This window comes from Epinephelus moara, chromosome 7 (assembly GCF_006386435.1).
Source record: "Epinephelus moara isolate mb chromosome 7, YSFRI_EMoa_1.0, whole genome shotgun sequence".
Lineage (NCBI taxonomy): Eukaryota > Metazoa > Chordata > Actinopteri > Perciformes > Serranidae > Epinephelus > Epinephelus moara.
In genome coordinates, this window is record NC_065512.1 from 37,086,154 (window position 1) to 37,098,930 (window position 12,777).

At 39.7% G+C, this 12,777-nt stretch overlaps 1 protein-coding gene across 35 annotated transcripts in view; it reads left to right on the forward strand.

Annotated features, from left to right (window-relative positions):
- Nucleotides 1-12,777, forward strand: part of clasp1a (cytoplasmic linker associated protein 1a) — a 129,521-nt gene that overhangs the window by 98,860 nt on the left and 17,884 nt on the right. For 9 of the 35 annotated variants that reach the window (XM_050049859.1, XM_050049860.1, XM_050049867.1 and 6 more), the window contains 9 exons: nucleotides 1,987-2,049; nucleotides 2,829-2,932; nucleotides 6,619-6,642; nucleotides 7,272-7,516; nucleotides 8,897-8,960; nucleotides 9,261-9,424; nucleotides 9,764-9,842; nucleotides 9,953-10,096; nucleotides 11,912-12,007. In XM_050049859.1, the coding sequence (XP_049905816.1) occupies nucleotides 1,987-2,049; nucleotides 2,829-2,932; nucleotides 6,619-6,642; nucleotides 7,272-7,516; nucleotides 8,897-8,960; nucleotides 9,261-9,424; nucleotides 9,764-9,842; nucleotides 9,953-10,096; nucleotides 11,912-12,007 (983 nt within the window). The remainder of the gene's footprint in view (nucleotides 1-1,986; nucleotides 2,050-2,828; nucleotides 2,933-6,618; nucleotides 6,643-7,271; nucleotides 7,517-8,896; nucleotides 8,961-9,260; nucleotides 9,425-9,763; nucleotides 9,843-9,952; nucleotides 10,097-11,911; nucleotides 12,008-12,777) is intronic. The other 26 variants (XM_050049868.1, XM_050049875.1, XM_050049879.1 and 23 more) reach the window with 7 other exon arrangements.

Here is a 12,777-nt window from a genome sequence, read left to right on the forward strand (position 1 = left end):
GAACGGGGGTCACAGACACAGACAGGAATGTATTCCTGTCAAATACTGCGGCCATACTGCTCCGCGGCGCAAGATAACGGTTTACTGGCGATGGAGAAGCCCGGCTCCAGGTGAATAAGTTGGCGTCATGACTGCCCAAAAGTACCTGGACAGCCGAGCCGTGGCGGCACACAGGTATGTGACGTGTCAGAGGAGAAATGAGCCGTTCACATTTCTCTCTGTGTGGCAGGTCACGGTCCACAAACCTCACCGTACTTTAGGGACTGTTCTTTACTTCGGTCCACAAACCTCACCGTACTTTAGGGACTGTTCTTTACTTGTGAAGGGACTGTTCTTAACTTGTCAGGGGAGGAGGGTGGCTGGTTGATTTTTATTTTATTTATTAATTTTATTTTGTATGTATATGTTAATCACTTATTGATGCTGTTTTTGAAGTATGAATAAGTCAATAAGTAATTTATTCCATTGAAATATCAGTGATGTATTATAGAAAAGTGATTTATCTTTTTATAAATGACAAAAGGCACATCTGCCTCATTTTCGCTGTGGTATCGTGATACTACTCAGAACCATGATATTTTCATTGGTATCGTACCGTGGGTCCCAATTTTGGTACTATGACAACACTAATCTGGAGGGGGTTCATCTGCAAAAACTAATGAAAAACTAAACATCGGTATTCGGTACTCGGTATTCGGCCAAGCGTTTAATTTTATTCGGCTTCGACTTCTGAATGACAGTGAGTAAATAAAATGCCATAGATTAGATTGTGCAGGGATAATATTTGTGGTCGATCTAATTAGGGTTATGCACGCCTTTCCCACCTAACACAATATCATTATAATGCCAGAAATAAAATGATAACAACACTAAGATACTTGAAAAACTGGAAAAATGCAACAGTGCAGCAGTGATGACTTGGGTCTATCTCAGTCTTCCATCAGCAGTGATCACACTAACACTGTCACAGTCAGCAGTTCATCTAAATTCCACTGGGTGTCCACACCTTGCAGGCTCACAAAAGGGTGTGTCTCTGAAAACTAATCACATCTGTTAAAGAGAAAGCATCACACCTAGCAACAGGGTCAACCACACCTCCTCACTAATATAAAAGTTTCTGTTTCCTCCCTGAGAGTTGCTCTGAGAACTTTCCTAAATCACTTCTAATCTAGGATGCCTTACTAAAAGGTTTGAGGCTAAGCTAGGAGCTCTCTGAGAGTGTTCTCAGAATGTTGGTGAATACGGCCCCTAGCCTTTAAATTCCCTGGATGCCAGTCTGATCAGGCTTCTGTGGGACATGCTGATGCCCCACCTCACAATCCACAGGACTCAAAGGATCTGCTACCAACACCCTGGTGCCAGACCTCAATAGGTCAGAGCCAAGTCCGATCCAAGGAGTCCCCACTGTTGATCAGGGGTACCTCTGGGGTGCCCACATGTCCCACGAATGTTTGATCAGATTGGAATTTGGGGAATTTGGAGGCCACTAGTTTGATGCCTTTAGCACTGTGATGTTCCTTTGTCCATTCCTGAGCAGTTTTTGTAGTGTGGCATGGCGCATTGTCCTTCTGGGGGGGAGCCAATGCCATGAGGGGGGTGTACTTGATCTTCAATGGTGTTTGGGTGGGTGGAGCGCGTCAAGCGGCATCCGCATGAATGCCAAGCCCCAAGGTTTCCCGGCAGAACATTGCAATGTAACAAGAGGATCAATATTATTCACTTCGCCTGTCAGTGGTTTTAACATTTTGGCTGAGCAGTGTATCAAAAAATGGTACTCATTTCTGCAAGTGAAAACTTGATGTAAATATCAAGCTACTTTGTTTATTTTCAGTCTAATCATTTATTTTCAAAATAAAAACAAAAACATGTCAAAATCAGGAAGCAGTGTGAAAATTACCTCTAGCTCAGAGGTTTAGGTATTAAACCTGTACTATGTGTCACTAACCCCCTGGTCTGGATGTTGCCCACTTCTCCTGTCCCCTGCAGCCTCCCGACGTCACTCCCGTTCAACCAGCGCTCTCTCCACAGCCGACCCCCACAGCCAGTCAGGTGACCTGCATGCCCAGACCTCCCGGTCCCTCTCGGTCCCCCCCACCCCACGATTCCCTACGTTAGAGGCAATAATGCCTACCGAACCAGCATGCTTCTGTTGTTGTGTAAAGTGATGTGACTGAAGGCAGCATCATTCCATTACTTTATGCTCCTTCCCGGTATCCTTGAGCTTTTTTTGAGTATTTTAGCAAACAGGAAAGGTGAGAATGGACAGGTTGTATTTGTTTAGCATGTGAAGGGAAACATCATGTTTTCATTTGCTCGTCCATTAATCACAACAATTTTTCATTTTATTTTTGTGGAATTGTGATCTACAGCCTGACTTAGCCCAGCTTTACTTGTTGTTTGCCATCCTTTGAACTGTGCCACTGTTGTTTTTAATTTTTAACATATGAGTTCGTATTTAAGCTCTACCTCTTTGGTGCATCATTGGTGCTCTACATCCTTCATTTCCCCGAGAAACGGCATAGCTACAATGTATGCTTATTGTTTTAGCCTTATAGTTTGGTCATCCTCTATTTGTGTTTTTCATTTAACATTTGGTGGTTGGTGACTCCCTTTGGTGGTCTTTCAGGTCATTCACTTACAGTATATTGCTTTTTATTCAAAGGTGTCCAAAGCAAATAGTAATGTTCTCTGTGTGGTTACAAAAATAAGAAAAGCATCCTTGTTTTTTGTCCATTCAGGTAAGTTACAATAGCCACCTTTACTTTACTTTATTACTAAGCTTTACTCACCATCTTCCTTTACCTTTTTCTTTCCCAATTTGTGTCTAGACCGATATGGTTTAATTCACCAAGCAAGAATCTCTGCATCAGTCAATGCCATGAGGGTCCTGAACACTGGCACTGAGGTGGAGGCAGCAGTTGCCGATGCTCTGGTAAGATGCTGTGAAATTTTTGCCTTCCGTAAAGACATATTTTAATATGTTTGATTTTTAGAGGGGCATTGTTGTTAAAACAAGGAAAAGGCAAAGTTTTCATGCACACATTCTGTATAGATTTAGTTGGCTGAACTGCAAAGTTGGGCGTCAGTACAAAAGTGCTTTGTACCTGACTGTAATACCTTAGAGGGTATTAAAGTCTTTAAGGGGACCTGTTATGTGTGCTACTGCAAGTGTTTACATACACATGTAGCTACATACTAACGTCAGGTGGTTTATTTCTCCCAGATATTTGGATCATATTCATGTTGGAACATGTTCAGATCTGAAGATTTTAGTTTAGAAGCTTTTATTAGTGATTTTTACCAGTAGAAAGTGCCACTACACAGTCACTCCCTGGCTGCAGTGCAGAGACCCCGAGATGCAGAAGACCCAAAAACACTGACCAGCCAGAGCTAACTAGGCTTTTTCAGGAGGAGGGCTTAAAGATACAGGTGCTAAACAGAGCGTTTTTGACAGGGTGAATACAGGTGTTCCAGCACAGACAGTTTAAGAAAATAAAGGTTTTTTTCACCATTAAAACAATACAAGTATGAATGGGAAAAGAGCATAATAGGCCCTTAATTCCTAAATTCAGTTGACAAAAGCCTGAATTTTTTTCTGTGGGTTGTCAAGATTGTTTTGACAGTGGATTTAGCACGCAGGAGACTGTTCAATCCTTTTTTGTAGAGTCAGCACCATTAGACCTGCTACAGACACTGTCACTGCTGCAGCCACAGTGGGCTGGAATCTCATCATCTTATATTGGGCAAATGTTGATGATTGCAAAAACTTTGATTAAATTGATATATCATGTTTTCCATTATCCATCTAATTTCTGCCACCTAGGTCACATTAATTGTTTAGTCATGATTAAAGGTATATTACTAGGATCTATTTTTATATACAGCAGACAAAAATGTGATGTGTCAATAAATTCATGTACTTAAAAAGGCATTTTGTCCTGACTGGTCACCTGTCCTCCTTTGACCAGTATGACTTTGAAAACGGCATTACAATGTATTATTTATTTAAAAGGGCTTGAAAAGACTTACATGTATTTTGGTGAACTGCAGAAACCCAGTGAGAATGCATAACTGGAGGTGACTTTGAACACTGGTTAGGGGGGTTTTGCCACTATGAGCGTGTTAAACTTAGGGTGCTTTCACACCTGTAGTTTGGTTCATTTGGTCCACACCAAAGGGAAAAAATAATACATTATTGCATTTTAGTTTTGGTTTCCTTCCTGTTCACACTGACTTTTTGCAAAGGAACAAAGAGGAGTAAACATAAAGTTCTGCCAACTGACAGGTAACTCATTGATTGGTCAGTTTTGATGTTTGTCATCCTGTATTATCAGGGCCCACAAATCAAATCAGTCAATCAAATTCTGGTGACTGACAGACGTTTCTGCACTTAAATGCTTCTAAAGTGTTAATATTTATGCTCTCTGGTTTCACAAAGAGCTCATAAAGAACTAACTGATTGTAAGCATTATAAGGAGGCTGTTATTAGACTGCAAATCAGTGGCATGTTATGAATAATGACTAATACAGAGACAGGATGAAAAGAAAGTATCTTGTACAGTAATGATTTGGGGCTTAATTCTATGGGATCACTGTCACACACTTTTTAATGGACTTAATGAAGAGACAAAGTACACAGTGTCGGTCACAATGATGGCAGTCTTAACAGCTTTTTAATCAGGGAAAACACCCTCCCTGACATGCACACTTTACCAGTGTTACATGTATGCACTAGTATGAATAGATTATGTGATACGTGGCCTTTATCAGGATCAATTACGAGATTGCAAACAAATTTCACAGTTAGCATATCGATTTAATGTTGGTTTAGCTTTTGAAATCATGCTACAGTCACATATCTGCTGTCATGGAATCCTGTGTTTGGTTCATTTTCTTTAGAAAAGTATGATAAAAAATAGGACACGCACATCCCCGAAGCCCACTGGGTTGGGTGCTAGATCACAAAGTATCAAAAGCATAAAAAAAAGACAAAAGCGATCCGCACACCAAAAGAGCTCCCGTATGCAATTTTTATTATGCGTGACGTTTCGAGCGTGACGCTCTTCCTCAAACTGCTAATCATTACAATGAAGTCGCCATCTTAAATACCCACAGTGCAAAGATTCCATCACGTGGTACATCTCCAATAGCAGGAGTACAATTCTGCCATATAAAATAAAATATTATGTTTAGTGGTATATATATAAAATATATATACTACGTAAACAAATATATAATATGTAGAAAAATATATTGTGTAGAAAAATATATTGAGGATTTTATATACATATAGAGCTGCAACACCCCACTGCATAAGGTTCAGAACATACAGTGTACGGGTCAGGTTGCTGCAGCCCTACATGAACATGATCAAGTACAAAAACATGTACCACTAAACATTATATTTTATTTTATATGGCAGAATTGTACTCCTGCTATTGGAGATGTACCACGTGATGTAATCTTTGCACTGTGGGTATTTCAGATTCAGATTCAGATTCAGAATACTTTATTAATCCCCGGGGGGAAATTGTTTTTGTTCCAATGCTCCGTGCAAAGTAGAAATAGAAATACAGCATGAATGGAAACAAGAGATAAAGATGAAGATATAAATAAAATACTAAAATAGACAATGAAATAAGTAAAATAAATATTAAAGTAGACATTAAAATAAAATAAAATAAAATAAAATAAAATATTAAAGTAGACATTAGAATAAAATAGAATAAAATAGAATATTAAAGTAGACATTAACATAAAATAAAATATTAAAGTAGACAATAAAGTAAAATAAATAATAAAAACAGTAAAGTAGACAATCTGAAATATATACAATATACAATGAACAGAAGATGGCAACTTCATTGTAATAATTAGCAGTCTGAGGAAGAGCATCACGCTCGAAACGTCACGTATAATAAAAATTGCATACGGGAGCTCTTTTGGTGTGCAGATCGCTTTTTTCTTTTTTTATGGTTCGTTTTCTTTCCCACCACAAACAAACCATGGACCAGAGTCCATGTTGAAGCAGACCAACACCCACCTTTACGAGCAGTCTTGGTCCAGTTGTTTGGTCCACACCAGGGTTTGATTGACAGCTTTCACACCAGCCCAAACACACCACACTAACCACACAAACAGACCAGAATTTGTTTTAACCGAACCAAACAGGTTAAGTGTGAAAACACCCTTAGTGTTGCTTTGAAATAGCATATCAAAGCCAGAGATAGTGGGACATATGTTTCTAAAATCAGGATGTTTTTTTAAACCTTTTACAAATATTTGGACTTTTAAGTTTTAAAAAGACACAGAGACATACAGGTGTCATCCAGCCACAATTTGTATTATTGGTCTGACACATATCTTTCACGCTTGGGTAATTTGAGTGGATGTTTTCTGGACTTAATCTCTGAATAGAAACTGAGTCAGCAAAGCATATTCAATTCTTAGTCTAAATGTATGCTCATACAATAGATTACAATGGCTATGAATATTAACAAGATGTCCGCGTGTTCCTTTATTATGAGCTTTACTGAGAGTAACTGTACTTGTTATTTGTTTCCCCTTTAAACCTCCCCTCTCTCATCTTTCCTTCTTGGTTGTTTGTTACCATTTCAGCTATTAGGAGACTCCAGGAATAAGGTAGTTGGTCATTTTACATACTGTTCGTGTATCCATGCCATCATGCACTAATCAAGTTGAGAAAACAGTAATGCAGCTTGACTCATCAGTTTGGCTCATGACACTCCTCTACCCCAGCCCCTGTTGTACTTCTTTTTGATTGAATTTTACCTTGAATGTTTTTGTCCATCGCATTGCGGTTGTGTGCATCTACAGTATTGCACCCAGCTTCTTTTTTTTTTTTCTTTTTTTTTTCACCTTGTGATATTATTGAACCTGTTTTGGTGCATTATTCATATGTGATCATGAGATAAATGCTCTACTCTTTGAAGTGTCCCCCACTGCATTGCATTTGTAATCAAGACCTTTTGCTGACTTATGGCACTGCTTGACTGGCTTTTGATTTGAAACAACAAAAAAAGTATAACTTTCAACTGAGGAATTAGGCACCACAACTGGGTATGTATCCAGTTTGCCCTTAAACTTAAAATTAACATCCAGAGAACTGTACAGGAAACTGCATGGCTCCCTGATGCAACTGGCAACCTTTTTTTAATTAGACTTTTACATCAAGACTGAGTTTATTTCCCTAAGCACTTTTCCTTCAAAGCCTATCTTACATTTTCTTCACATTCTCTTTACTCCCACAGAGGAAGCCATTGAGGCGGAGGTACGAATCACCAGGGATGTACTCTGATGATGACGCCAACAGCGATGCCTCCAGTGCCTGCTCTGAGCGCTCATATGGCTCAAGGAACGGAGGCATCCCTCATTACCTGCGCCAGACGGAGGACGTGGCGGAGGTCCTGAACCACTGCGCCAGCTCCAATTGGTCAGAGAGGAAGGAGGGCTTACTGGGCCTGCAGAATCTCCTCAAGAGCCAAAGAATACTGAGGTGGGATTGGGCTCATGGATCTTGACTAAGGTGTCAAACCATGCCAGACAGGAAATGTGAGCTTTGCCCAGCTCACTCAAGTGTGACCAAGAGCTTAGACTGTGTGTCATCTGCTTCAAGGAAGATGTTAATGTGTCATAGGTTTGAATGGTACAATAAGAGAGAGTAGGCAGCAATCTCTAGATATCAACAGAATCAGGAGTTTTGCCTGTTACTCTTTACAGGAGTCAAGGCACAAGGATATGAAAGCACACAGGGTTGATTCTCTCAGTATTGTCAAGATACAAAAATTAGTTGCATTAGAAAAGAGTCCCTTGACTGTAAGTTGCAACTAAAGGGTCTTTAGTATCACTTCCTTTCACCCCACGTAACATGAGCAGGGCATAAACATACTGTGTGCACTTGAACAATTTTGGCATAAATGACTGATTGCCCAGATAATCTACTCCCCACTGAAAAATACCTATAATGGGTTTGTCCGAATATCCAAACTTGTGAGTTGTCAAGTGCCTACTTGTCTGACATACTTTCGATAATTGCCACAAAGACAAAATGCCTGTAACCAATTGGCAACCTCTGTGGCTGAAAAATGAATCCAACACAGAAGGGTTATGCATAATTATCGGCGGGCCACTTTGAGTGACAGGCTGTCTGGTGATGACGTGTTCAGCTTCTCAGTCAGATCCACCCCTTGCTCATGCAAAGCGTCACCCTCTTGCCCAAATATGGTCACTTCCGGTTCCAAAAACCAATGGCAACAGGTGAAATGCAAAACTTGAGGCCTCAAAGTGGGAGTCCACAAACCAGTGGGTGATGTCACTGTTGCTACATCCACTATTTTTATATGTACTTCAACTGGCCAAGTGTAGCAAAGAAGACGTGATAAATTATGGGATGCATTATGAAAAGTGTGCATTAGCTCTACTATGTTGGCATCTTTCCCAATGTGAGACACTTTTGCCTATTACCTGGTGGCACTTGACCAAGCACGTAATTGCTGAATACCTCAAGTGTGGGACAGAGCTATTGTCTTTGAACAATGCTGAAGGGATAACATCAGAGTGACTGGATGTCTCTGTTGTTGTACAGTCTTCGTAAGAGCATGTATTAATTTAGTAAAAGGCTGAGATGGAACTATAGGGGCTAAACTGCTGAGGGTTTTATGATTATCTGAACTTTGATGTTTGAAGGAGTAAACAATAGCACCTCCCGAGATCTGTAGACACATTAAAGAATGTAAATACCAAGCTCTGCTCTGGAAGAGTGATTCTTGGATTTTAGCAAAATGATGTCTGTCCATTTAACGTGAGAAATACATAAAGCATTTTGGCGAATTCTTCCCTGCTTTACTTACATTCTGTTGTCTTTTGTTTACTGCAGCCGTGTGGAGCTGAAGAGACTCTGTGAGATCTTCACAAGGATGTTTGCAGATCCACATAGCAAGGTAAAGAGGATAACTTGTACTTACTGAAACACTCCAACTAATTATGACTATAGTGCAAAGGCATGGTATTCAAAATACAGCAACAAATGATGGAGCTGTGACTCCCTTGAAACTAATGGAATGTCTTTTGTTGCATGGTCTGCCTTGCTGTGGATTTAACAACAGAGAGTAAGTGTGTTTTTTATCCGTATTACTACAGACATTAACCCACATCCATCTGAACGTGAGCAGATTGATCTTGTTTAAGTCAAATAACGCAGTGTCGTGTGATAAATGTTTGAACCGTGCATATGTTCTCAGGTGTTCAGCATGTTCCTGGAAACTCTGGTGGACTTCATCACAGTACACAGGGAGGACTTGCAGGACTGGCTGTTTGTCCTGCTCACTCAGCTGCTGAAGAAGATGGGCGCAGACCTGCTGGGCTCCGTCCAGGCCAAAGTCCAGAAGGCCCTGGATATTACAAGGTCTGAAACGCAAGCCACGCATGGCTGTCCGGGTCACAGGGAGGGGCGAGCAAAGATTAGTGGCTGTTGTGCATTTCCAAGGGATAATGAGGAAATATCACATTATTTGAGATTAGTTTTCCATTAACCATGTAGTGGAATGTAAACATTAGTAATTGTCTGAATGATTCCTGTTTTGGAGCTTCTTTGTCACTCAGTGTGTGGTAAACTTTTAGAGTAAAACAACCAATAGCAACAGCCTCACAACCTCTAAGTAATATTTCTGTACAAATTAAAACTGACAGGTTGTCATGGAAATAGCCGAAAAAAGTAAATGTCTTATTTCTTTAACTTTGTCAGGGAGTCCTTCCCATTTGACCAACAGTTCAACATTCTGATGAGGTTCATCGTCGATCAGACTCAGACACCTAATCTGAAGGTAAAGTAAAATCAGGAGGACTGATTCTGTTCATAGGCGACATGAAATTGATTGGTTAGTATGACTGATGCAACTTTTTTAAGATGTGACAGAAATTTTTTTGCCTTTAGGTTAAGGTGGCCATTTTGAAGTACATCGAGTCCCTGGCTCGGCAGATGGACCCGACTGACTTTGTCAACTCCAGCGAGACGCGTCTGGCTGTATCTCGCATCATCACCTGGACCACTGAACCCAAAAGTTCTGATGTCAGGAAGGTAGGCCGTGATTTGTTTGTCCTGTATATCTCCATTTACAGCGGAAATTTCTTTGATTAGCCAAAACCTTTTCCTCCGGAGTAATGTTTAGGTCTTTCTTATTTTCTTATTTTAAGCAAGACAACTGTACATCACATTTTTAAATTTACCTCTTTTATCTATATTATAGGAGTGTATAGAAGCTGATAACGTCCGTGCTTGCACTTATTTTTTAATGCCCTTATCTCAAGAAGTTAATTATTTCATTATCTTGAGATAACAAAGCTTGTTTTCTTGGAATAATGACTTAATTTATGTTGATTCTGGAGAAAACAAAAGGCTGATTTCAGCCTTCAAGATCACTGTCAAGGATTCTTTTTAAATGACAAGAACTGATCTGACTGCTATCTCTAGCAGAAAGACACATTGCAGTTTTTATCGGTGTTACAGTCTGATGCGTTCAAAAATGGGTACTCCTGCTCTGAGATTTTCATCTTAAACTAGTTGCTGCAGTTGCCCAGATGCCCTCCAAGAGGAAATTATTTTTTGTGTTGCGGTGATAACCGGTTGGTTATTTTGTTATCTTGAGAAAGCGAAATAATTTAACTCAGAATTTTGAGAAGACGGCATTAAAAAAGTAATTGTAAGTGCAGCCTTTCTTGGATTCCCTAAGAGTGACTAAAGAATGTAAACTATTATTGTAGTTTTAGGTTCAACTTGTAGAAAAACCTGCAACTTGCAAAAATAATTATTTTAATGTTGTAACATTTTGGTAACTAGACCTTCCCCTTCTAGTTATGGAAATGTCGCAGCATTAAAATCATTATTTTTGGAAGTCAAACAGTGTGCGTGAGTTTTTCAACAAATTGTGTTGTGCTTGTTGCTCTCTTACACATCTGTTTGGAAATAGATGTGCAAATTACTCCTTTGTTTTGAGTTTTAGGTTCAAACAAGGTGTAATTCGGCACACATAATCCTTATGATGCAGTGTCACATTTCTGAACAGTAAAATTTAGGGCCCATAATGAATGAAAAGAGGATACATTAGATCTCACATCAAAGCCATTTTGCCCTCTATAATTTGTTTTGTTTGTTTTTTGTGTAGAATGGGCATAATCTACAAAGGAATTTATGCCATACTAAACAAGTATAATAACATTACCAGTGGGCAAACAAAGTTTTGCAAAACTAATTGCTTTGAGACTTACGTTTAGCGTGAAGTTACATAACAGTGTGTGAATGAGATGTATATTGTTAATTAATTTTAGAATATTTATTTATAGAGCAGGTCCATTATTCCAAAAAGATAATTTTTTGCTTGACAACTAATCAGAGGATACACTCGACAGGCAGTGACATCTTGTATACCTCCAGACTTTTTTCTCATTAGAATTCTTCAGCCTGTGGTGTTTGTTTAGCAACAGTTGTAAACATTGATAATAGGCACTCTCCGTGTGGATGGCCTTGGGTCAACGGCCCATTATCTTCCTCTTGTCTGACGCGCGTCATATGTTCTCCCTCTGTCTCCCCTGCTGTTTGTTTTTCCACTGCTGTTCTTCCAAATGAAATCCTCTCCCAGTGTCAAATCAGGGCCCCATATCCAGGCATGCTGCAAATAAGATAAAGACAATATACTTACTGTATCTGCCGCTGAAAACAACCCTCGCTTAAGTTTGTTTTCATGGGTACCAATATCCATTACCGGAGGTTTGATCCTCACCGTATTGGTTTGTGCTAGGTTGTTATGAAAGATTGGTTCAGTGTTGCATCCAAGTATGATGGTGGAGGACCTGTGTCATGCTGTAATGCCCATTCTGCCTTGCCACTGTGCCCCAGACCCTTCAAAACTGGGTGAGCGAGGAGCTAGCTGGCAGGTCCAGTACTGCAGCCTTACTGTCTGCTGAGGGCAACCAGGAAGAAAGGTGTAAGCAGGTAGAGCCCACTCCAACAGTCAATCACAACACAACACGATAAGCACGCAATGCCCCGCCTGCCCGGTACCTAACCAACATCTTTCAAGACAATGAAAACTCAAGTGTGGCATCTGTCACTCACCTCTACCATTTACGCTCCAGCTGTTTTTTGCTGTAACAACCTAAAAAATCACTCTGTGCCTTGCAAATTGATCACTCACCAAACAGATTGAGCTTGTTGTGCAACCACAAAAGACTTTGGTTTAACCTTGGTATTTGTCGGAATGACAGGAGATGCTTGTTGCTTTGTATGAATGGGCTTGTGAGCCAACCTTATTGCTCAACATTGATAGGAATGCTGTTTTGTTACTACTGTGTGCCTAACACGTTTTGTTTGTTTGTGACTCACCTAACCTCTCATCCACCTGCATACCTGCATGTTGTTAACATTTTGTTTTTGTACAAAAAGAGAGATTCAAAATATGTATATAAACTAGTTGAGCTCAAGCATATAATTAAGTTATATCTGTAGGAATTGTGCAAAGTAAAAAAATTCAAAATGTATACATAATTACATCACATGATGTATGTATTCATTTGCTTTTGTCCAAAGCAACATTCAATAATTGTATTCAGCCAAAAACTGAACATTCTAAACTTCATAAATGTAGAATTTATGGCAGAGCTGTTTAAATTAAATTACAATAGATTGTACAGGTGTGCCTAATAAACTGGCCACTGACTCTGTTCCATGTTTCATCCTACTTGAGTTTGCCAGCCTGATGCATA